Here is a 26064-nt window from a genome sequence, read left to right as displayed (position 1 = left end):
TTCCATGGTGAGTGACCTTTGGGTTCCCTCTCATTAGAACGAGCACACGAAAAATAATTCCTTCTCTAACAACATTTTCAAAGCTGCAGCCTAGCCTAAATGAGCGAAGGTCACCAAGGATCAAAAACATTACATTTACACATTGTCAGGCGTTTTTCCGGGGTACTTATCATTTATCATCGCGGTTTAGGGTCACCACTCATCCGACTACTGCAAACGATTCACTCTAGGGTAGGACCGAAGCAGATTAGGACGCACTTAGATTAGATAGAAAAAGTGGAGTACCGGCATACATGGCCAATGGACTTCTGCAATAGCCTACTAGTATGTTCGGATATAATTTAGGGTGTTTATGAACTTCACAGTTGAATACGTTGTACCCGCACAAGCATGACTACCACTAACGTAGATGACTACCTGCCTCTGAATCAAGAAACACTCGCTTGCATATCAAATGTGTGTACAATTGTTCTTGCTTATGGTCACTTCATTCGCATGGCGAAATATTGCTGTTTCAGAGTATTGTTTCCTACCTGCAAGGTTGTCAAATCAAAATGATAATATGCTGTGACATGATTATAGTACAATCCAACACAGATTTTATTTACAATTTACACGTCATAACAATATAATAAAAACGCATCACCACACCAATATGTACACTTCCTCACTAGAAGATTCCCAGCTTAGAAGCTTTGCAGCTCGTAAGCGAGAAATGTATTCTCGAGCAAGGACACAACCGTCAATGGACCAACGCCGCCTGGGACTGGTGTTAGAACGGACGCCTTTTGACGTACCTCTGTGAAATAAATAGAAAACAATGGATAGAAAAAAGTATGCACTTTATATACATGCGCTGAAGCCAAACAGTTATGAACAGCCACGCATTTACCATTCGTGTTCTCATATATGATTTCTCTATCAATGGCTTCCCAAAGTGAAAATAAGCTATACTTATCTACCAGTTGCCTATTTCCTATGCTTCGCCTACGGTTACTTCAAATCTATCCGAAATAATCATGCGGCTGCAGTAGAAATAGGCTCTAATACACCAAAAAATGGAAAATCCATAACAAAACGAGCACTGGCTCTGGAGTTCATCGACACTATCGCTACTGATAATCTTTCGATGTTTGAACCGATTGTTCACGAAGAAAATTCCTGTTAATATACATATCACGTCATTAATTGTTCACAAAGACATCGGGTATACATTATATACCATAAGAAATCAAACCGATACCCTCAAAAGACACAGCCAAGAAGTTTATCGGTGTCGTTTGCTCTTTCAAGAGTTAAGCATCGGGTTGTCTTTTGACCTGATTGGTTTGTTTTGATATAATAATGTCATAAATGTAAATAATGCAAAGATCAACCGTAGAAGCGAGGCTCGTTTACGATGTAGAGGATAAGCTTATCGTGGGTAAAATCATATTTCTAACCAAAATCCAGGTTCAGAATGTGGTGTTTCGTGAAGATCGCTGAAGAAGTCTATGTGCCTATTCTAGAAACTGCTGTGTTAATAGCTGAAGTTTGTAAAGAAAAATTATAGGTCTTTCAGCAAGACGGCTCACCAGTTTATACTGGAACTAGCTTCTTGAGCCTATGAGCATATTCTGGAATCAACACGTATGACCATCATACAGTATAGATGTGACCCTTGCGAGACCCCTTGTGGAGTACGATTGAGCAAGGGCCTATGAAAGTCTCGACATAATAACATCGACGCGACCACTTGTGCTATCAGGAAAGCATTTATGGATTGCAGGAGAAACGTGTGAGGTCTAAACTGAAGCTATAATCAAGATGACGAAAAGTTATGCCGACTCAAGATGATCATCAGGAATGACACATGCAGGGAACTTTATTAAAATACCTGTTCTCGACCTAATACAATTTTAGAGAGAATTCATGAGAAAAAAACCTAATCTGAATTGACCACTGTGCCTAAATGCACGGAAGTCGGAATTAATTCGTACTTTGCTAAAGGCTATTCTAAACGGTCATGTTTATTCAACATAAACTCCATCGAACGCGATTAAAATATAGATCTGAGATCTAAACCGCTCAGAGATTCGCGTTAAATGTTCCTTTTACGAATGTGCGAACGCTTTTCTAATAGTGTAAGTAAACGTCATGTTGAGGACCATCGCCCAGTAACGTATCCATACGTGGTGATCCAGCGGATCCAAATATGGCTGTATAGCGCCTGTGGAGTGCTGATTTCATAACCTGTTCATGTCTTCTAGCAATTATTATTGCACCAACCGACCAGTGTGAGCTACTGCATTACCCTTCTAAAAAAAAGATACATTTTAGCTATCCGCAATTTTACGACAGTTTATGAAGCACTCAGACAAGCTTCTTTGGTGATAAGTTTGCTTCTCCTGAAGAAATATGGTAGCATGAAGTATGGTCCTTCACTCAGAACAGACATTGACCAGAAAATCACTTTTATGCATAATAAACACACCCTATGAGTAATAAGCAAAACAACTCTCATTTCTACACTTGCATTTTACATTGAATATAAACATTTTTAATCACACGGAACAGATCCTCTAATTTTGTATTACAAAGTATGACGTATACCTGTGAGCTGTTTCGGACACGGTAGCCACACTCATACGAAATTTCTTTGTCAACAACCCAATCGAAACAGAACGATAGTCAGCAGCGTATTTGGACGATGTTGATTAACGTTATATTCCGCACCGTTTTTATCTGCCGTGGAATTTCCGTTGAGCTGTCCTGAAATCCACTTTTGCTTCTTCTGCAACCGCGTACTTACTTTCAATGCCGTACACGGTCGGCTTTGGGTTTTTCAATAATTTTATTATCTTACTCGAGATAGATCTAGCGCGCAGATATTGGATAATAACCTATTCCATCGTCAATTAGGACCTGATTAAAACGCAGGATCCCTGTTAAGCGTTTTAGAACCTCTATCTAGAACCTCGCAACTGTGAACAAAACAAGCTTGCATAATCCCGAATAAAATGCAGCACGTAAGTCCATCATTGAACCGTAGATAAAATCGGTACTATTTAAATAGAAGCGTTTCTTTCGAGTCGACAAATGTTTGCACACGTAACTTAATTTAGCTATTGCACTCCATAATCCGAGACAATTGCTGTCATGGCTGTTCTACACGTCATTATAAGCTTTCTAATTTACTGAGAACGTCCTTTCATAGTAAAAACACAGCTTAAAAAGCATGATATAGCGCTGCAGAAAACTAATATTCACTGCGGCAATTTAAACACCGAACGTGCTACCTTGAAGTTATATTTTAGTTGTCTCCTTAAAAATGATCGAAGTATTTGCGTTACCGAGACATTCTCATTACTTTTAGACATCAAGCTATACTTACCCTCGAAGTGTACGTCTCCCACAATTCCACCTTTGGGCAATCGATTTATTCCGACGTCAATGACGACAGCGCCTGATCGTACCATTCCGCCACGCACAAGGTGTGGTACTCCTGCAGCGCTCACGATTAAGTCAGCCCAACGGCACAGATTGGCCAACGTTTCAGGAGGCGTGAGCGAATGCGCTACAGTTACGGTAGCCCCTCTGTGTCCCAGCATTATCGACAGAGGCTGCCCAACGATCTTCGAGCGGCCTATCACCAGTGTATTTGTACCTGAAAAGCCAAGTAATACCACTTCAGTACTCTAGTAGAATATATCTGCCAAAAACAGTTTTGCTAGATTGCAGTTCTCAAGAGTTGTCAACAGACATTTTCACATGAAACCTCAAACATTTCTGCAAATGAAGCCATAACAAATGCATTTAACTTTTCTGATAACTAATTTAATTCAGCTGACAGACAATGATAGCTTCGGATTTTAAGCTTCTTTCACTATATGTTCGAGCTAACATGAATGATATGTTATTTAATTTATATTCTAATAAGATTAATTAATTCGAACTCAAGCAGCTATATGGGTTAAAGTTGGGCCTTTCTGAAATAATTCCGACCCTACCTTCTAGTGTTATCTTTGCTTCTTCCAACAAAGTAAGCACAGCTTTTGGAGCGCAGGGAACAAATAAGGGATTTCCATGGCACAACTTGCCGACATTCTCCGGAGTGAAACAGTCGACATCTTTTAAAGGCGAAACTTTGCTACACACCTGATTCGCGTCCATTGTTTCTGGCAAAGGCAACTGTATGATCATGCCATGGATTAACGGATCCTGGAATGCAATAGGAAGATGAATTAAATCGGTTTGCATGACACAATACACAGCTGAAGGGTGCTTCATGAAAATAGCTGTTGCTTAGTTATATATGGACAGCCAGAAACTACAGAATCCAGAACTTGAATATATTTTATGTTTTAGCGTATAAAGTAATTCATCTCCAAATAGATTTTAGCTGGTCTGGAGATAGATTGAGTTTATTAAAGATCAATTCAAATAACTTACTAACGAAGCCTGTCTCGCTTTATTTCTCGACCGCTAGCAAAATGCTCGAGAAACCTAATTGCTAACTAAATTGCTGTCTTCCGCTTTTCCATTAGTGGCATTTTGGATTCATTCTAAATAGAGTGCTTTTTAATTTTGTAATTTTGCGCTAAAATCATTCAACGCCCTGCAGTTAATGTGTTCCGAGATCCGACGAAGATTGATTTTGAATGTTACAGGTGAAAAATGCAATGAAATTTAAGCTACTCAGATATAGTCATAAGATGAATTGCTATTGACAATTATATTCATTACAGAACTCATGAGTAGTTGAGCCTATTCTAAGGCCCGCAGCAACGTTGTAGTCAAGAGGTTTTCAACAAATTTTAACAGTACCTGGGATTGTTTTTTAAATTATCAATCACAATTATTAATGTTGATCACAGTAGCATTTTTAAATCCCAATTTTGAGAAAAACCTCATACAGTTCATATTTCTCTGAACTCATTAAATTTTAAACATCATTTATTGTTGAATTAATATATTCTTCTCTTTTAGCTAGAACCTTTTAGTAATATATAATACTGACATCATATGTTGTAGTACAGTAGAACTAAGGTGGTAGACGATACAAAAAAAAATCACGTTGATTATTCTCACATTTAATTAAAGGACGTGATCATAGTAAAAAACAATACAAAGCGCGAGAGTAAGGTAGTTAGCTAACAGTGCTCAAAGTGATTATATGATAAGTTTAAATCGTCGGTGAGGACGGTCATTTTTTTAAATTATTAGTCTTTGGTACCAATTCTCAGCGGGCAAACATATTAAATCAGCGTGACTATCACTACAGTATCTAACCATCATATAGTTGAAACAATCCCTATCGTGCCCCAAAAAATTAATAGCTATTATGACTTCCAACTAATCTCAATTCAGCGAAGCTTCAGTGCTTGCAAAAAAAAAGATCACGAAACTGTTAATTATCAGATTGGATTACCAGGAAACTCTGATAGATTATAATATTCTACAGATGTCGCCGAAAATGTTAAATAATACCTGACACGGTAACTCCGAAAAAAAAAAACGACCAGAAAGAATATTATATTTATCATTGGTCTACTGCTCACTTCGTTAAGGCGATGAATTTCATGTATCAGCTCTTCTTGCCGAACGGAATCATTCATTCGCACTAGATAAAAGTTGATACCAACTCGAGCGCATGCCATTCGTTTGTTTCGAACGTAAACCTCAGAGGCGGGATTATGACCGACAAGTAAAACGGCCAAACTAGGTGTAGGTTTAGCGGTCTCCACGTGGTGGCGAAGCGCATCTTCCCTAACGTGCGCCACGCTACGTCCGTCTAAAATACGGCACTGCGTACGTTCTGTGTGAGCGTCTCGATAGCTGTAAAGCATTGATTTCAAAAATAGTTACTTGTTCAGATTATTATTATTATTTCGTCCAGGTTATATGTATGCCGCATATCAATATAACGCAAGCTTGCCTTGCAGTTAGCTGTTTTGTAGAATAGTACAGTAATTAACATTTTCAGAAATGCGTCGAGATATCTTAGATTATATATTGAGACCATCATACAGGTCAAATACATAGAAATATAGCCAAAAAGACACATTAATAGATACTTATAGGTTTCTTCACTTTTTATTACAAAACCTGGTAATTGGTTAAAAATATCATAATTGTAATACGAGAGGTAACATTTCAGGAACCTTAATAATATTGCAAAAAGAATCTTAAGGAATAAAATTGGCAGGTAGTTTGGAAAAAAATTCTGTTAGAAAATGATTTCGTCATTGGAGAATTTATTCGTGACAGATGAATTTTAGTTAGAATTTAAAGTCTACTACAATTACTTGCTTCTTGTGTATTACTGTCAGTGGGAAACGCAGAATCTTTGGTATACTCAGATAAAACGAATTTTTCTTGTCAGTCGCGTATAGTATCTTGACCAGTACAAAGGAACCATAGCATATATACATTAGATCCAACAATTTGGTAACTTTTTCGCAGCCATGCTAATAGGTAAAAATTATATATACATGTTTAAAATGAGCACACTTAGTGCCCACGACAGCCTAAAGACTCGTAGCCGTAACTCTGCAATTTCTTAATGAATTAATAACGAACTAAACTAAGTTAAGATAAATAAAGTGAGTTGATTCAAATTAACAAAGTAGTGCCCCAGAACACGATCACAAAAGTTTCAAATACAATAACTTGTATGATTTATTGAACAAAAATGATAGTCTTTAATATGCCCATATGACAAATTAACGATTTAACTAAAATAATAAACATATTTTTGGATCGATATGACAAATTTAACCTTCAAAAGCATTCTAATATAGCTTTATAACAGTGTTCACTATCGAGGCATAGTCTCACAAAAAATTTCCTTCGCGAAATCGTTGCTGAAAATTTCATAAACAAGGATTGATGACATTTGAAAAATCCAATGTTTATATTTAAGCGGGTAATTTCGAAAATTTCGCTTTTAAATGAATCTTATATAATATAATGTGAAATGAAGAAAATAGTTTTCCTAAATTAATGGTTTATTGATCATCCATAGGTCCGCCGGCTTTTGAAATGATTCTACCATCTCCAATATGTATCTTATCCACTGGCTATATGGACATACTTTTGTCACTTTACACTATCGTGACTTTTGCATCGTAATTCTCTATTAAATTTGTTGGACACGACATTTTATATGATCTACGACGACGATTTCAAGGAGCGTTGTAGGTATGCCCCCGTTTTTTAGAAATATGTATGTATTAAGGAACTTCATTCTGGACAAAACATTTTATGCTGAATACCTCAGGTTGTAAACATTGAAAAGTCTGCAGATTTACCATTTTCGATGTGATTCCTCTTAAACAACCGCCGCATAACAGATGTGGCGCATCTGCTTCTAGGCGTCGTTAAGTTCTAAACCTGTATTTTTAACATATTTTCTTGTTCTTGTAGTCTCTGTATGTATGATCATTTATCCATATTTGCGGGACTACCTCATTAAATTTCATTCTAGTGCTTTCGAAAGTTAAGAGTGCTCACTGTAATAACTTACATTTATTTACGCCTATTCATGCACATTCGTGACGGCAAGCTAATGATGGTACCGTTGTTAGCTTTTTTCATCATTGCACTTAGCTACTTCTTGTGAACGCCTAAATGCGGCGTATTCTTGTCGTTTCTGTTTCTAGTTTATATATAAATAAGACAAGGACATCGCTTCCACACAGTATAGCACAGTACTGAATATGTCAATAATAAGTTCAATATTTTCGATATTCCTCCTCATCTCCACAAGCACGCACTCTTTCACAGAACAGCCGTTATGATCGTTAACATATCTTATTGAGGCTATCACTGGATATGGGTTGAAATAGCTTCATAATTAATTTGTTATTCAATCCGGTAGATTCGTAACTGAATGTAAAAAATTATAGGTTGGCGCGGAGTTCGCTAGCAATTAGCATTACAAGCGAAAGTAATTAACGATCTTGCTGTCGATGATTATGTAGGTAATCTAATGGGTAATTTAAAAAACCAGTTATTATTCACACAACACTATAAACCTTTCCCGTTTTATTTTGATTTTAGAATATTCCGCTCGCATAAAAAATAAACGGATATGCAATAAATTCATACTACTACATCTGTATGTGAGAGAGCGTGATGGAATTTACCTGTTAAGTCCCGTGTTCCGCGCGTACCCTCGATTTGCGAGTCTGCCGTATAGCCATGGAAGCCTGCGCATCTCAAGGGTCACACTATTTAAATACTGATACAACAGAATTTCTATATTTTTGATAACACATCTACTTTAATATTCTCTTCCTCTATTGCTATTGTTACTATGTAGGGATGAATACACAGCGCTGAATCGACGTGCGACCTAGTACCATCTAGTTTGTTCTGTTGAATAAGGCTTAAACAACGGAATGTCATGAACGAAACTCTGTTGAAAGCATTTTTAACAGAACAGTAACAGGACACACACTTCGCTCTTCCCCTAACAGCAATACGACTGTTGATTCCTGGGTTCTGTTTTTGCTGAGCGCCGGCCGCTGCTACTGTTGTTTGTTCGGCCGGACGGATTAACAGAATACTCGTGAACCGCTTGCCGCCGCTACCACCCTCACTGCCTCTTCGTGGTCGGGGGGCAACGAAGTCCAGAGTGCGAGTGCAGTATGGCAATGGAGAGGAGGGAAGTCAACACGTAACACCATCACCAGAAGCAACATCATCAACACTTTAAAAGAATACTTCTAAGATATAGAATAATCGGCATGTCATCTAACTGAAAAGAAATTGCGTTAATGCACCTGCTTTTTTGTGGTACTGTGATTTTTTTTAGTTTTGGTTAGCTTGTATGGCTACAGTTTACTCCTATGTAAACAGGAGCTAAGTTTTCTGTGCGATGGGCTTTATTAATGTTTCGAGAGCTGTTGGCGTACAATGTGGTGAGTGAGGACTGGCCGTTTGTGGAAAAGGAATTCTATGCAAAAGGGTGGTTTTCACGTTTAAAAGTCAGCGCCAAATGCGTTGTCAATAAGCAGATTTTTGTTCTTAAGCAGAACTGTGACGAAACTCAGCGTGGAGTTCCAGCCGTGCAGCAAAGTTGTTACGTCCGAGTCCATTCCAAGGATGGTGGTCGAAGTTCGACTTCGAAGATCAAACTCCCTGAACGGGTTCGGATTCCGGATTCGACATCGGGGTGATGGACTACCAACGGTTTCCGATGTTGTCACAGATGGTCCCACCGCTGGTCTGGTAAGTCTCTAACAGTCTATAGAAATATGCCATAATTTATATCAGATAAAGTTACATGTACGTTTATATACTGTGTCATTATTGCTAAGGTAAAATCATTAATTTTACTCAATCATGCAGACAACGGATCCAGAGGTTTTTCTGCAGGACTGTGTCCATGTTGAAAGACTTATTGGCGATATTATGGGAGCCTGGTTTTTATTATCTTCGAATATGGCATATTTTTTTTTACAAACATTCATGTAAATGTAAATACCAAACGCGAAGGTATTTCTTTCAGGTTTCTATGTTTTCTCTCATATTAAATAAACTACTGTTTCAAAGAGCTATGATTGTAATTAACTCGAATACTACGTTCTCTATTGATGAAGAAAGCGCTCCACAATTGTCGTTTTCATCCTGTTCATTAACTCATTTATCTTTCTGCTTCTAGCTTTCTTTCAAGCTTTTCTAGAAGAACACACCCAGTATTGTTGTTCAAGGGAGTTGGCATACTGAGAACTGTGTAATAAACTGGTATTTCTCCAAAACAATGTTAGTGAATATGACGGATCTAGGCTAGCTTCAAAGAAGCCTCATTTTATTTTTATATGTCTGACCATATTGGCTACCTGACTAAAAAATATTGAATTAAAAGTACCCTCTTTGTATCATACAAATGGCTCTATAAAGGTGTAGAATATTATATCAGTTCGATGTATCATTTTTCGCACTGTAAGTCCATGTATTATAGATATATGTTATGGTCAGCTAATCGTTGTTGTTTACGGTTTCTTTAGGCATGGTTATACACAACGCGTTAATATAGTTGATATTTTTAGCTACCGAAAAAATGCTATGTCTTGTCTTTTTAAAGTTAATCTATAGGTCATAAACGATACATATACCGACATATCTGGTCGGATATATTCCAATATGCATTGTTATTTATTTTTTCTTTACGAACTTACTATTATTGCTATCTTATAATAAATGTAGTGGCGAATCTCTTGTGGTGTTCTAAATATTAAGTATTTTTTAAATATTAGTGACTAAATATTAGTATTGCTGCTTGTTAGTGACGTCATATTTATAAAAGAAAAATGCATCTTTTCCATATTATATTTCGAGTCAGCATTTCAACTTTTTCCATGCATCACCACTTATCGTTTAAAAAGTATGCCTTTTTTCACATTTTTTTTATCTTCTATATTATTCCGGCACCTTAACTGTTTGCTTAAAAACGTATCAACGATTTTTGCGGATGCGCAAATATCGACAAAACGTGGTTTGCCAAAACGGTACAAAAAGAGTTAGGAGCTAAGCGACCAGTAACCCTTCCAAAATTACCTGGCCGTTAATATGTAACACTGTTATGTGAATTTTTTCAATGTAGAACTATGAACATGAAACTTGCTTCTTCCACATTAATATTCTAACATCGGTTTAACTTACTGATCTTTTAACATGTTCTACTATGAGATTTACTAGATGAGTCACTTATGACAGATTCTATTGATGTGATTTGTTTGAAGTCAAAAAATTAATATTGTGCTTACCTTTTGATCACGTTGCACAGACCGTTTAAACGTTATGAGGTACGTCGAATAATACTAACGTAAGCGACCCTGCTACATAAGTACAATTTTTCTGTGGGTCATTATCACCCCCTTCGTCGGTGTCCGTTTTTAGTTCCTCAGATCATTATTTGTAGGCGAAAACTATTCGCAAAAACTACTGCTGAAGGCTGCTTGTTTTCAAAGCGTATTTAGCAAGAACTGATACATATGCAAGTTTGAAGCTACGTTAAAGGAGTGCACACAAAAGAGTCAAAAGTCATGTTGAAATATTCCGAAAAAATTGTTGATTCTGGACACTCTTACAATCACTATTCCCCATACATTACATTTTGAAAATTGACAGGGTAGCCTTTAAAGTAACTTTGGTCTATTTCATGCAAAAAGAATCGAACGTGTGGATATAAGAAGGATTAAAACGGCAACTTTGGACTTGTAAAAACCTGGTGGAGTCTCCTTTATATGAAACCCTAGCCTATGAATAATGTTTCCTTATATTCCAATCTTTTGGGCCAAATCTGGAGTTTAGTACCAATTTTAACTGTAGACTTTTACAGTGTCTAGCTCCTCTTTAAGTCTTCAGTGGCTCAACAAGATTTTTATGCATTCTGAAAGGGATTGTACGGATTTTCGATATATACAATAGTGAAGGAGGTATAAAAAAACACTTGTTTGATTTCAAATGTTCAAACATCACAGTAACGCTATGGTAGCAACAAGTCCATATATTAAAAGTATGTTATTCTACTAAAATGAACGAGTAATAGTATATTAGTTTCTAACAGAGAAGCTGTATTTTGATGGTCTACATGACTGTTGGGTGTTACGTTTGTTAAAACCTGATACCTTCCTTTAAACCTCGAATTTGACATATTTTATCTAAATAATGTACTCTTTGCTATGTGTTGGCGATGCTAATTAGGATATTGAACAAAACGGTGCGTTGCGAAGTATAGCTCTTTTTATAAGAATAATCAAAGATCTATTCGCCAAATCTTCAAAAAGTTTTCCTTCATAATCGTAAGCTTTCATTCAGCTAATCCCGTATCTAACTATACAACATCCAAATATCAACGTTTTTTGGGTTTTTCTACTTCCTTACACGAAAAGTTGATTTGCTGACGATAATAGCTTCACTAAGACATACATACTAAAAGATGAGTTGTGGTATACTATCTTGTCCTTCTTTGAGAATGAACTTGTTTGCTTTTAGAGGACGTATTGTACTCTAGCTTGAATGCTCATGTTTAGAAAAAAAACAAAACTTTTAATGCTTTTGGTGTTGGTAAATTGCTTTAAATTAAAAAATGTGCTTTTATTACATTAGATAAAAAACTTAATAGTTACAGCATGATTGGAATTTGAACTATCGATAGTTCGCGAAATTTCGAAAGGAGTAGATAGAGAATGTGTGTATTTTTTCTGATATTGGTCACTTATCGTGGAGGCATTTAGGCGCGATCGAGCTTCGTTACTGCAGGCAATGGCTACCGCTATCACTGCTTAATTTGCGTGCAATTTTTTTGAAAGAGATTTGGATTCATGCGTACTGAATTATAAAAGAATTGTATAAAACCACAACTGTTTCCTTTTACTCTTACTATTTGTGCGTAAAATTACGTCGTGGTATCTTCCATTGTCTTCTTTTCGCGGCCAGCTCAATTTTAAAACCTTTGTTTTATTAATTTCTTCGACGCCAATGCTTTTTCTAGGAGTCGAAGGAGGGAACTAGTAATGTGGATTCCAGTATGGAGAAGGCGCAGGTTCGTTTAGGGGTTGAGAGATTGGAGGAATGGGAAGGGCGCCGAGGGAGGTGGCCTTGGATCTTCTGGGGACTGACGGACCAAAGGGCCTGAGGCCGGGGGTTTGTTTGGGCTGCGCGCGCATCCGGGTGGCCATAGTGTCTCTGGCAGTCGCCTGCTTTGGGTGGCTGCCCTGATGATGTCTACCGCTGTCGGTACCTAAAAATGCTGCTGAGCTCCTATGGAAATACAGAGCGACTAAGATCCACCCACCCCTTGTATTTTCCGCTCATGTGTCTAATCATTTAGTCTCATTATTGTTGTCGCTACTCCGGCCTTTTGCTAAACACACAAGCGCAATAAATAAAGTAGGCAATTAGGCGTTCCGCGATGATACAATGTGATTACGAAGTGATGTGATCGCCAATAATGTGAAATCGGATCATCTGAAGAAACGTAGCAGTATCTACGGTGTGTCGCACCAAGAGCAAAATTGTATATATCGTAGGTGACAAACGAGTAGCCCGCCTTCCACTATTTTGTTAGTTCACGTCATTGACTTCATTAATCATAATTATCACATTACATCTTATCTAATTTTTCGTCACTATATAGCGCTTTAATTCAACGTTATTAAGATCTGGCTTCGTGAGTGCTGCATAATTCCTTCAAAATGCTGGGTAGAGAGCCAGCAACGAAGGCCATAACACCGCCTATAAGTATTACCTACTTGGCAATGTGCTGTTCCACCCGTTTTTTGGTATACACCTAATAAGTAAACAATCTACGATTTACATGTATGTGGAACAACGGGGAAAGCACAAATTGCAGCAAAGGACCATCGGCCACAGGAGCATCGTTTTGAATTCATCCTAGCAGAAAATACTAACTGCGCGCGGTGAGTCCCCCCTCCCCCCGGATATATGCACCTTCTTGTCCTTGCCTCTTTACGTTCAATCTCGTAGCAAAATGCATCCTGGGAGTTCTATAGGTGTGGATTAATTTAATGCGCCGCATATTCGCCAGCAATTTTGCTCTGTGTAGTCGACCAGAAGGCTGGGAAGGTAAAATTCGAAAGTATGTCAAATAAGAAAAGCGTCGGAATTGCTTAACTCAGTGCATGTTAATTAGAGAATTCTGTTTCCATTGCACGCATTGCAGCTGTTACACTGTATTGTATTATATTGCTTCTGATATTTCGAATATCATTGATGTAGAGGGATGCCGAAACGTGAAAATTTCATCGATGAGATAGATAATTGTCTGCTGAAGTAGCAGAGTGTGTTGTAATCACTACTAGAGAAATCCGGCGTCGTAGGAACGTCACGTGAGCATCTATAACGTTAACAAATCCATAAATTTTTGGCAATATTATACGGTTATAGTTTTTATGTTAGCTACAGATGCAACGAAGCTTGCAAGACGCTAAAACGAACGTTTCCTGAAGAGCATTATTAAACTCAGACTAATATGCATAGTCGGTTAGGAAATAGGAGAACTGTGGGTATTTTGCTGGTTGTGTTTAACAATTAATTAGATTTTTAATTCTTAAAGCTAGTTTTATTCTCTTTATTTTGGAACACATGCTTTGCATCGAAAATATTGTCCCGCATTCTTTCGGTGTTCTAGTACTCTAACTTTTCTAGTTGTCGCTGAAGATAGGGCAGTAGTTTACTTTGTCCAGGTTATGACTGGTCACCCTGGCAGCTTTTCTCCTGGTCACTCAAGATTCCATGATAGTGACTTTGCCGTCAAATGTGGCCACTAGTGCGTTCATTAACAGTACGGAAATTATTACCATGTGCAACTGTGTCCTTAAATATTAGTTTCCTGTCCAAGTCAATGTCATGTATGTAGATACGCATACGGAAGCGCTTATTTTAACCTTCTGATTTCGCCTAGTTCCGTTCCTTCACTCATTTTTCATTCTATGGTATAGTGGTGTCTCCCCTTACGCGCCTTTGCATTGAAATCATTGGATTACTTTCACACAGCGGGTCGGCGTCTAGTGTAGCCAGCGTTGGTAAACATACTCATCATTGTGCAATGGCTTTGTATTGAAGGTATAACTATCAATAGTACTACTATCGTTTCGGTTTTCAAAGAGACGTATAGCAGCAGTGCGTCACACGCTATGTATCATCTCGGTTAGTCTGAACTTTATTTACCCTTAAGGTACTGTGGATGCCCATTTATAGTTTGTAGGCTCTTTTGAGAAAATGAGCAGACTTCAGTCGCATTGTCTGGCAAATCGTTAAGCCATGGAAAGAACAAATGTTGTAGATCTACGTGAGTAAATCATTTTTGTCAACAGAATCCCTTCGTTGCAAAGACAGCAAAAAACTGCATTAAAAACTTGCCCCCAACGGTTGTTGCTACAAGAGGCGGTGCTACAACATACCAATATTCACAATCATGTTAGATTGTTTGCGACTAGTTTAAAAATTGTCGCCGATGTCTTTAATGTAATACCGCTCGTATAGGGTTAGCCGTTGGAAAACATATCGCTCTAGTGCTTCGTCTTGAAAATTAAGGCTATCTGATTGAGTATGAATAATATTAGGCCGATTGTTGTATCTGTGGTTTAAGTTACTCGTTGGAGTAACTTTTCGCTTTCTAACCGTTTTTATCTATTTTCGTGTATATTTGTTAACTAATTGCCAATAACTGGCGAAGTGTTTGTGTTGTGACGTCTACGTAACTTTTCCTTTCGCATCTTTACCCGTATGCCGTTTATAAAATTTGCTTGGCCCTAGTCTATCAAAACGCAGTGCCACCATATAAATCACAGACAAGTTTGCTTTAATCACTACCACTCAACTTGCTAACCAGGAAAAAAAAAGTTGATACCTTAAAGACGGCAATATTTATGCTACTGGCTTTTTTAAAACAGTTAATGATTTATCACATGTGTAAAATAAGCACGACCCAAATTATGAAATATATTTATTTGTTATTATTATTGTTTTTAGTTTAAAAAACAAAAAACATGGCCATGCCGACAGATTTAAACTGGAAAATTGCACGCGATCGTTTTTTAATAGTAATAATATTCAAAGTTGTATGAAAGTTCTGCTAAACATAAGGCCTGGAAACGCACTATTTGGAATTATAATTATATGCTGTTTTATGACGAAATGTCAGGAACAACAAATTTAAACTTTACAAGGCTTCCGCCATTGAATGGCGTACTTCAAGGTAACGCAAGTGAGAAAACCAAGTTAGACATGCTCACCGTATACAAATGCTTCTCTCGAATCAAATGTAATAAAGATTTTTCTGATTTTTGCTTATACACAACTTTGGGTAAAATGCACTGTGTACTAAATATCACAGATTTATTCAGTGTGTGATTCCAATGTCTTGAGGACAGGCCTCTCCATTTTGGTGGGATCTAGGAGGCAGCGTCTATCATAATGTACTGAACCAAAAGACATAACAAACGTAAAAAGTCATAACGTTTCAGTTATAATGATGAAAAACTAATCAATACTAACTAGCATTACTAGAAGCTCTCAGGAGTACTTGTTCTTGCCAGAGGTCTCTTTCCATGACAAATCTCTGTCTCATAGCGCCGTAAATGTGAAAAAAAAATGTTGAAGTACTCTGCCTTCAGGTCTCCCGCACTCATTTTTTGAGGTTTGATCCCATTTTGTTCGTCGCTTGTTCCGATGAATCTAAAGCTCCCTGAACGCTTTGATACGTTGTGAGAACTTTGAAAGGGTTAAAAAGCTTTTGCCATTACTGATACATCTACAAGTGTTGTTCTTGTCACCGACACGTGTCTCTTGGCACAGTACACCATGAAAGCCATGGTTTATATGTATTGTTATGATGTAACGAATTTCGTCTACAAGCGCTTCTTTCGGAGTCGATTATAATCATGCTAGTGAAAAAAATCTAGGCCCATTGCGCGAATTTTCAGGTTAATGTTTTTTATTCGCTGACTTTTCCTTAGGAAGATCAAAACACTCCGCATGTCTTATTTTTAATGAAAAAAAAATCATAAAGGGTAAATCGGTCGATCGTATCACGAAGTGTGTAACCCCTGTCTAAAAGCATTGGCTATTTCAAACCAAGTCCCGCAAGCTTGTGTTGGCGTATCCTTGAGAGCCCGATTACTAAGTTGCTGTAGGCTTGTTGTCACTTTGAAAGGCTTATGTAGAAAGTTGCCAATGTGATAAGGATTAGGTTTCCCGTTGAATGGGGTTTTAGTGCCAGGGTAAGTGAAAAGGTTCAGAAGGGTTACTAGAAAAAACAGCAACAGCAAGCAAGTGGTAATTTTCTGAACTTTACAGCTACGCTGTTGTCAGCGTTAACTGCTGGATCTAGATTTCGCATTGCATTGCGAACGTGGGGAAAGTTTTACGTGGTTATAACAGGCTGCCACAAAGACTTCGATGAGAATAGTTCATAGAAACACGAGACAACGACATACGTAAATACAGTCTGTTAACAGATGCAAAGATATTGAAAATTAGTAATAGAAATGAGAAGTTGATTAGAGGAAATTTGATAAAACATGAGAGAAGTATGCCAATAATTGGAAATTGCGAAGCTAACACCCATCATTTCTGAGTCCCTGTTGGATTTAAGAAAAAAAAAAAGATTTAAGTCTGCTATTTTCAACGCTTGTATCTTGGTGAATTTTCTAAATGGTAGAGCTCCTGGCTAGTAGGATACCTAATGGACAGCTTTGAGAAAGAAGAAGCCCTGAATCCGCAAATACACTACAGGCGCAGGTAGTTGACAGAAGTGTCAGTATAGTTTCTGAATCTAATTCAATCAAACATCGATAGCTCTTGGATGCTTAATGTATCTCTTATTATTGAACCTCTAATGATCTCTAGCGATTAACGCAAAAAATGCAACGCCCGGCTTTTCTTTAATACCTCTTTGAAAACAAGGGAGCATTTGATGTGGATTGCACCACAAAGTCTGTCATGGGTCCAGTCCTTTTAATATTTTTTATATTTTATTATTATTAACCATTTTATCCAGTAGGAAAGCAATTTTTGTTACTCTTCAATTGGTTTCTATCCTACTAAAAAGAAAAAAAAGATGTTACGGATACGTTGTTCCCGAAAATAAAACTAAGAAAACAAAATAAATGTTGCCAAATGTTAGGGTCACAAAAATTCTAGTCTATTCGCAACTTTGGACATGCTTATTAAGCCAACACCTATTATAGTCATTGTTGAACTCCTTGAACATTCTGATTTTTGAAGCTTAGACACGGTTAATGAAAATAATTCTCAACAAAATGTTCCGTTTAATATATTCTGTCCTTTGTAGCCTAATGGGGCTGATTGGTAGTTGTAAGCATCGGCGCACTTACAGGATTCGCTTGGTATGCCAGTTTCTATTCAACTGGCGGCGCGCACAAACAGTACTTGTGCCATGTTGTATGTTGGAATGTTGTTACAGCTAAAGCTCCGTTAGATGGGGAACAAATTTTCGGAGCGCCTTCGAACGTGGCCTTTGTAGCTCAAGGGCTGTGTAGACCAGCATAGAAAAATGAGAATCATTAGAAATAGATGCCTTAATCCGTAGCTCGACAACAGAGCTTGCTATAATGCTTGCCGTATTCTTTAAAAGCTCAGGTGATTTCAAAGGAAATAGGACGCAGTGGTCGTTTTACTCGGTATCTCGAATATGGTTGCATACTGTGTTTGGACTATTCGGTCAAGTGATAACCGTTTTTGGCAATCAGATATCGCAGGTTGAAAAAGAAATGCAAAGCCGCTTATCGCTACTTTTTGTTATTTAAAAAATTAGTTTTTAAACTAAATCCAAAAAATGCACGTCGGTGCATATATTAACCTCGATTAGATGGAAAAGTGTGTTAATTTAGTATTTAAAATACTAAAGTAACTGAGAAGTGCATTCATTCATAAAATATGTTCCTTTTATAAAAGAAATAGCAATAATTGGTTCACGCTATATAGAACCTCCAACGAGAAGTATTCTGGTACCGGGCATTCTGGTGTCAGTTACTTAGGTTCAGACAAAATCATCAAACACAAACAAAGATGTGTGTCCATCCAGACAATAAACATACATTATCCTGATATATTCTCGGTGATATTTACACCGCTGTTATAAATTAAGATGTATTGCGAAGTATAACGTTCATCAAGGATGTACCGCAGACCACCCCTATTGATCGATGTTGAATAGCTATAAATGTAATGACCTAATTAACTCTATTAAAAAGGCATAAAAAACTTTTCTGAAGCAAATATCCATATATTGAAATACCGTTGCTTGCGAATAATGCAGACATGATTCCAAAATTTGGCAGTTTATACGACTGACAGCTACTTTGACGCAGCGTACAACCCTTGAGCTTTTTTTATTTTTATACATTTCTTTAAAAAAAAAAAACTCAGTTCAAAAATTTCTTTTTAGATCAAACAAACTGAGATACGTGGACAGATAGGGCTCGAAAACATTTGGGCTAGCTAGCTAACTAACTAAATATATGCGTATGTAACTTAAAGCTGCCGGAAAAATGACGTCCAGGCTATGCTGAAATTTAGGGGAACTTTTAGGGGAGAGCTTGAAGGGATTCTTTCTGTAATGTTCTTTCTTATGTTTTTCCATGGCTCGCACACCAACATCACCGGCGGTACGCGTGAGCTTGCCATTAAGTCGAGACTAGTCAAACATTAGGGTTAGCCCGACTTGGTTTATAAACGTTTTTCCAGACATTGTTAACCATACGTTGTAACTTTCTAGCAGTTCGGCTCGACCGTCGCCTACGGCATATGAGTCTACCGTCCAGAAAAACTCCTCAAGCCCTTGGTAAAAGCGAAGGACAAATACACAGCAGAAAAGCACAATTAGAATAATAAGAACCTGAACGATTGAACATTCAGCACTAGAGAACTAGTTTCTAAGAAAGTTGTCTACTCCCCGTAAACTAAAACCGTAAGCATAAAGAAAAGAGTTCAATGAAGGGCAAACATTTTAGGTAAATATTTAGTAAACGAAATTTATCCAGCTTGTTAGTTTAGTTACGCCAATTTGGAACGTTCATGCGAACCGCGATCACGGTGAAATATTTCTTGTCAAAGATAAGATTGCTTGCGGTAGCTTTGCTCCTGCTGTTTCGCCTTACAATGCTTTCATTAACTAAACGACAGGGATACGTCTGATGTTACTTGGCGGTAGGTATTCGTAAATTTAGCTAGAGCGAATGAAAGCTTAGCATTTTCAAAAATAGACCATAAACTATGTAACAAGGTAGGTAAGATCATAGCGATAACAACAGTAACAATTAATGCATGGTGTTTATACCATGAAAAAGAGGTCATTGTTAATGGACCAAAGCATAAAAATTTAGGGCGACTTTAAATCACATAACGTGTTTTGTTTTGTTTTGTTCGTATTTATTACAGTTGGAAGCGGGAGATGAGATCGTTTCCGTGGACAGTTTGATTGCAGGAGACGTGCACATACGCCAGCTACTGAAGCACCTTAGGCTTGCGCGGGATGAAGTTACGCTTGTGGTTAAGAAAAACCCCAGCAACAGTAAAAACAATAATAACATTGTTAGTGTTAACGACAATAGAGGTAGAGCTAATGCTTCTCACAATGAGCCCTCGCTAGACAATAGTTATCGTGCTTCTGGTGACTGTCCTCAAAAGAGTGTATCAAGCCCCCGTGTTGACAACAGGCCTCAACGATTTACTCACGGAAAAGATTCTTTCCAAAACACACAATTATATTCGGAGTTAGGAAGCGCTCAGTCAGATCGATTCCACGGTAGAGAAGCTAGTAGAATCTCACCTGGAAGAGAAGCCAGCTGGAAGACTGTTTCGGACTACGACAGAAATATCCAGGTGGGTAAAGAAGGGAAAATAGTGTTTGATCTTCGCAAAGACTTCAAACAGTCGTACTGGACCAGATGTATAAAGAAAATAGATGACGTTTCATATGGTGCACAGCGACCTTATTCAAAAAAAAGTTAATGTGCCAATGCCAATGTGTAGTAACCATGAGTTGAGCGCCAGGAAAGACATTACTAGTAACATCATTATAGACTAGTTTTTGTTCGTATTGAGAATATCTCTCTAGAACTGGCATTTAAACTTTAGTTTTTTTATGAGTGGACCTACACGAGGCCAGACCTATGCGAATGTATAGGTTTAGTTTCCAAACCAGGATACAAGCTCTTCTGTAATAAAACGTGGAAGTTCTGGTATAAGCATTACTCAAATAAGACATGACAAGCTCCCAGCTATGAGGACCATTCGACATTGTTTAGTGTAAAGTACTTTGGGTATCTTTTGGTACTATTGATTTCATTATAACTAAAGCTAATAGTACTAGTCTAAAACGTGAGTAACCTGAGGCATTAATAAAATATAACTTGATATATTTGTTAAATACTTAGTTAGTAATATCTCTAAATAAGTAAAGGAGCCGTACGTTTAATTGAAGTATAATTTAGGTGTATTAGAGAACTTCGTTTATGGTATTATAAGACTCTTAGCATGGTTTGTTTTCTCTTCGCATCTATGATTCGTATCATAGTCTTAACTTATTGCTACATCGTAAAGTACACTATAGAATGTCCTGGTAATAAATTAACATCTTAAAATAGCTTTCATGTATGTCGTAATTTTTCATTTTGTTTAATTAGTATATGTACATATGCTAGCTCTGTTACAAAATAACTTCCTTTGGTCACACACTTTCGTCATACACAGTGTAGTATTTACGTGCTCTTGGAGGGACTTGCAGAGACATATGGTCTTCTTGATCAGTGTCGTCTATCACTGATACGACGCAATAATATAGAGGTACTAATAAGAGCAAACGAATTCGGATTGGGGTTCACCAATTAAGCTTCACCATCTCGGTGGACTCTGTCGTCGCTCAAAGACTTAGCGTAAAAATAGCAACAAGCGTGAACAATGACGGTAAATTTATTCTTAATCAGCAAGGTGAGGTATACATTTTTATATACAGTCGAGTTATGATAAGCAGTTATCGTAAACTATTGAACCAAGTTAAATGGAACTAAACCCTATTTCTAGATGCATATGGCTGACTGTAGCTGCGTAGGCATCACGCATATTTGCAGAAACGTATTTCTTCCGTTAAAAATTGTTTCGGAAAATTTATTGAAGATTCGTGAAAACACAGTACGTCAACAGTACAAATTTTTCAAGGACAAAGGTTGGAGTATTGGCGGCAAGTCAAGGGGTGACCACATGCCGCGACTCGAAAACCCAGAATGCATTACTGCATTCAAGGAAGCTTTCAACCAAAACTGGCAGGTCGCATGTAACGTGTGAAAAAATTATAACCCAAATGCTGAAAATACGACAACTGAGTAAAAATGTGGTCTCCGTGAATCGAGTCCAGACCAAGTGGAAATGCTTATAGTGTATCCTACGTGGAATTTGCGAAGTTCTAATCAACAAAAAACCGCCTGGAGCATACAGTTGCAATATACCTCTGATAGATCTCTGTCGCCAACCGAAGAAAAACCACAGAAGTGAAAATGACGTTACTGTGGATAGAAATCGGCAGCGTCGAGTGGGTTTAGACGTAAGGTAACTTGCAATGGACATTAAGGGTTTTTGTTACCATGCGATACTTACCGAAAATGAAGCAATGAACGCAGCGCGCTATCTCGAGCTCCTCAAGACGTTCATGTTGATATGGTAGTCAAAAGCACGCAGTACGGATACTTATGGCAACGTTAGTCGCCATCGCCTTAATTACTTCCTGGATTTAGCAAAATGATTATCTAATGTTAGCGAAGACCCGCTTGTTCTCCTGATCTATGTCTGTGTCACTGCGGGGCTTTCCATGTCATAAAAAGAGCAACTAGTGAGTCCACAAGTTATTTATTTCAAGAAGCCATAAATACGGGAACGCGAAAAATAAACATAGGCTGTCTTGAAACTGCCAGAACGCTGAGAGAAGTATATTAGAAGAGCATTTGCAGTATATATTAAGAATTATAATTTTAGCACAACTAATTAAGATTTTGTTTAACTTAGAAGTGCGTCGGATTCGTTTGTAACAACCTTATGTTATAATCATGATGACATAATCATTTGAAGCAAGAGCTAGTTGTCAGATAACTCGTGTATATTGTATCTATAATTCTCCGATACAGTTCTGAGAGGGCTCAGAGAATTACGAGCGGGAATGGGAATGGGAATGGGGAATGGGAAAGCACGAGAACGCGGCAACCCGTATTTAATTATTTACGAAACACGCTCGAGTCATTGAAGTTGCCGTTAGTGACTTTACCAAATATATGAACAAAAGTGAAGAATTCTAATAAAAATTGGTTTATTTGGTTAACGGCCGTTTTTTTCGACCGGCGGTCGCGTTACCCATTTGCCACCTCTGAAAAAAAGTAAAATAATTTATCAAAATGTATTTTGTATTTGAATAAACAACAAACATATCTTTTCCAGTAAGTTAATTTCGTTCAGTGAATTTTTTTGAAACCCATGTTATTAATCCTGTGAATCGACTGATTCCTCTAAATTTCATATACTAACAATGTATAAGCTGGCGGTAAGTGGCTTCCTTATTACAAACGGTACCGTTTTTAATACTATACACAGTGTCCATAAGTGGCTTTTATACATAAGTGTGCTACTGTAATGTACCATATTATAATTGTTCGCTGCTGAACATCATCAGCTGAATTAGACTTAAGGGCAACTTCATTTGACAAACGCCTCCGCCGGCGTCCTCCAGCTTCGGGTCGCTTGTTTGAACACTGCAAATCCGCAACCGGAAACAATCATAATACTGCTAAAGCAAATATCGCAGAATTGTCACAATTAACTACTGAGTCATAGATATTCGTCTTGATAATATGGTGTTGTTTATCTGCTCCTGTGGGTAACTACAATGGACGCATTTCATTCTAGAATGTGGTCTGTAAGACCACTAAGAGCCATCAATTCTGTAGAAGTCTCTGGAATCAAAAAGTATTGACTTCAAAAAAAAGAGCATATCGCATCGGCGAAGTTAAGATTGACTGATTTCCCAACGTAAAAATGATAACATTCTTTTGAAAAGTTGTTACGAACTTGATTCTACAAAGGTTTCAACTGAACGATTTCCAGTTGGTGCTATTAAGAGATTAACTATACAGAGCTGGCACCTTAATTATATGCCATGAAGTACGTAGTTCATATGTAATCGTTTAGATAACACATGAGTCACCCATGAACGAAAAAAGATCATCAAAGGCCTTGGTCTCGATGGTCTAGACAGGGTAATGACCGCTATTGATGCATAGTAACCGAATAAACTGACTTGGTTAGCAGTACAGCCAAAAGCTGATCACTAGCGAAATCATAGGAAACGCGAGCAAGATGTTTCCAAAGGCGTACAACATTGTAGAGCGAAAAATAGAAGACATATGATTGGGCTCGGGTAGCGCTTGTTTAGTGATGACTGCCTTTGAGGTTGCATCGTGTGATGTAAGGTGCAGTAACCTCGCCAGCTTCCATGTTAACTGGAAGACCAGTACAATCAGAGACGAGGGTCGTTTATTGAACGATTCGTGGAACAACTGAGGTGGCCTGCCACAACGAAAATACATTGAGTTTGGATAGAGCGGTAGTGGAAAGAGGAACGTGTGTAGCAAAGAAAGAAAAAAGGATCTAAGTTGCGAGACAGAAACAGACAAGTCGCCATTGGGTGCTAGGTGGCCACTGATATTCACCGGCCTCTGTCCGATGCACCACCCATTGTCGACGTCGTCCTGAAGTCCGCAAACGTTTCTGATCCCCTAGCTTTCGATAGCACAGCACTACGAACGGGCTAGCGGATTTTGTGCAGTCCCACTGTTGGCAGAAAATTACAACTGTTAGCGAGAGGAGAATTTCCTTGTAAGCGAAAGCGCGTTTCCCTTCATAACAGTGTTGGTGCGTTCTAAATACAGTGGAAACTGACCTAAAAAAGCAGACGCAATGGGACAAGGTTGGAAGCTCGAGGCGAACAACGTTACGTTCAAGTGTCAGACTGTTTTATTTATGATTAAGTCAACAACTAGTGGATTACTTTATTGCTGGATGCAGGTCTTGCTTGTTTTTGATGTGAGTATGATTATCTCAACAAAATGTCAGTCGAAATAAGTGGCATTATTAACGTTCCGAGAGGTAAAACGGGCTTATTATTCTTATTCAATAAATACTTATAAAGTCAAACAAATACTATATGTTTTGATTTCATGGATAACATGTAGAAATCACTCGTTTCAAGTGTACTTAATACATTGGAATCATAAGCATGAATTTCAAAAAGGGCGCAACCAAATGCGGCTTTAAATAACGACACTCGCTAGAAGAGCCTGAGATAATAAATACGGACGACTGTTCTCCCATACATTTTTAAGGCCACACAGTTCCTTCAATGGAAATAAATGTTTGGCCAAAAAATTGAATACAAGCAATGTGAATACATTTTATACGTTATATATTATAATATCTTAGAGCTCTGTAAATAGAACTGATGTGATCTGATCCCGTTAAAATTTGCCAAGATAACGCATCTTTGCAAAAACTACCTGCTCAGACAGAAGGGACATCACATCAATTTCGTTCATACATGTGTTTACACTACTAATCTCGAAATAAGGCGTGGAACAGAAATATAATGTGATTAAACCTACCTCTCGGCGCCTTGCTTTTGGCCTGAAGAACTTGATCAAATACGAATGACACTGATAAATTACGGGTCTGCCCAGTGACCGCTAAACCTTAAGATAAGGTTAAATCCTATTTGAAACATATATAATTGTTTAGTAATTGCATTATATAAAAAACAATTAATATTCATTCTGTGCAGCATGTAAATTTATCTGACAGGGTCCTTGCGGACACAAAACAATACTTCGCCCATTTCAAAGCGCGTTGACGATATAAATGCTTTGGTCTGCTGTATTTCTTCTTGGCGGGGCCTATGATGTTTTCATTTTAGGTCTCTCCGCAGGATCATCGCTTCTTCACGGGTGGGCGGTTTAACCCAATGCTTCAGTCGGCTTCATCGGCGACGTCCAACGGATACGCAGGGGGGCCCCTTGGGGGCCCCCAGCTGGGGCCAAGCTCCACCATTGGGGCTATGAGTCACCATCGAAGGAGTCATCCTCCTCCAGATTCAAACCAAAACAATCACTTATCCGCAAGTATGGGTACTACTACTACGATATCTGAAGGACAGCCCGTTCTTAATCATAAAGACGCCGCCACCGAAAATTCAGCGGTCACCACAAGGATGGCGTTCGGGAGCTCATCAATGTCATCGAGTGCTTCGATGATGAAAAGCCACAGCACTGAGAGGAAAAAAGTGGCTGAAGCGTTCATTATGACCGGTCAGTAATAGAAATAGTGTTACTCCGAGTTTACGCGGTAGCCAACTACTATCGCCATAGCAGAAACTAGTGGCAGGCACCTGTTACTCGAAGCAATTTTGTAAAGATGGGTCTATCTGAGTTTGAGTTAATAGCTTAAGACAAAAGAACCCTTTGCAAGGGCGACGATGTAGTTTTTTAGTAAAAT

The 26064-nt window shown here is 38.0% G+C and overlaps 2 protein-coding genes across 4 annotated transcripts in view; one reads left to right on the top strand and one right to left on the bottom strand.

The window, feature by feature from the left end:
• Positions 1-573: 573 nt before the first annotated feature.
• On the bottom strand, positions 574-8273 carry LOC111255109 (uncharacterized). Its single transcript, XM_022816767.2, has 5 exons — positions 8130-8273; positions 5541-5817; positions 3990-4200; positions 3374-3646; positions 574-799 (listed from the first exon to the last, which is right to left on the bottom strand). Exons 1-5 carry the CDS (start codon positions 8198-8200, stop codon positions 687-689), a joined length of 945 nt encoding a protein of 314 aa, XP_022672502.1. The 5' UTR covers positions 8201-8273; the 3' UTR covers positions 574-686.
• Positions 8274-9082: 809 nt separating this feature from the next.
• The window catches only part of Efa6 (Exchange factor for Arf 6), a 30741-nt gene continuing 13759 nt past the window's right edge, over positions 9083-26064 (top strand). For 2 of the 3 annotated variants that reach the window (XM_022816765.2, XM_022816764.2), the window contains exons 1-3: positions 9083-9216; positions 19918-20361; positions 25487-25877. In XM_022816765.2, coding sequence (XP_022672500.1) covers positions 9091-9216; positions 19918-20361; positions 25487-25877 — 961 coding nt within the window. In that variant the 5' untranslated portion in view covers positions 9083-9090. Of the gene's footprint in view, positions 9217-19917; positions 20362-23770; positions 24604-25486; positions 25878-26064 lie in introns of those variants that run through there. The other variant, XM_086976394.1, reaches the window with a different exon arrangement.

This window comes from Varroa destructor, unplaced genomic scaffold (assembly GCF_002443255.2).
Source record: "Varroa destructor unplaced genomic scaffold, Vdes_3.0 BEIS01000448.1, whole genome shotgun sequence".
NCBI lineage: Eukaryota > Metazoa > Arthropoda > Arachnida > Mesostigmata > Varroidae > Varroa > Varroa destructor.
The sequence above is the reverse complement of the archived record's forward strand: the minus strand, read 5'-3'. Positions and strand labels throughout refer to the sequence as shown.

What these genes read in the sequence shown, in the direction of transcription:
- LOC111255109 (XM_022816767.2), bottom strand. Translation starts at nt 8,200, where the DNA reads ATGCGCAGGCTTCCATGGCTATACGGCAGACTCGCAAATCGAGGGTAC. An exon ending in AAATTCATCGCCTTAACGAA is followed by an intron (nt 4,201 to 5,540) that starts GTGAGCAGTAGA and finishes ATTGCATTCCAG; the next exon opens with GATCCGTTAATCCATGGCAT. An exon ending in GGGAGACGTACACTTCGAGG is followed by an intron (nt 800 to 3,373) that starts GTAAGTATAGCT and finishes TTTATTTCACAG; the next exon opens with AGGTACGTCAAAAGGCGTCC.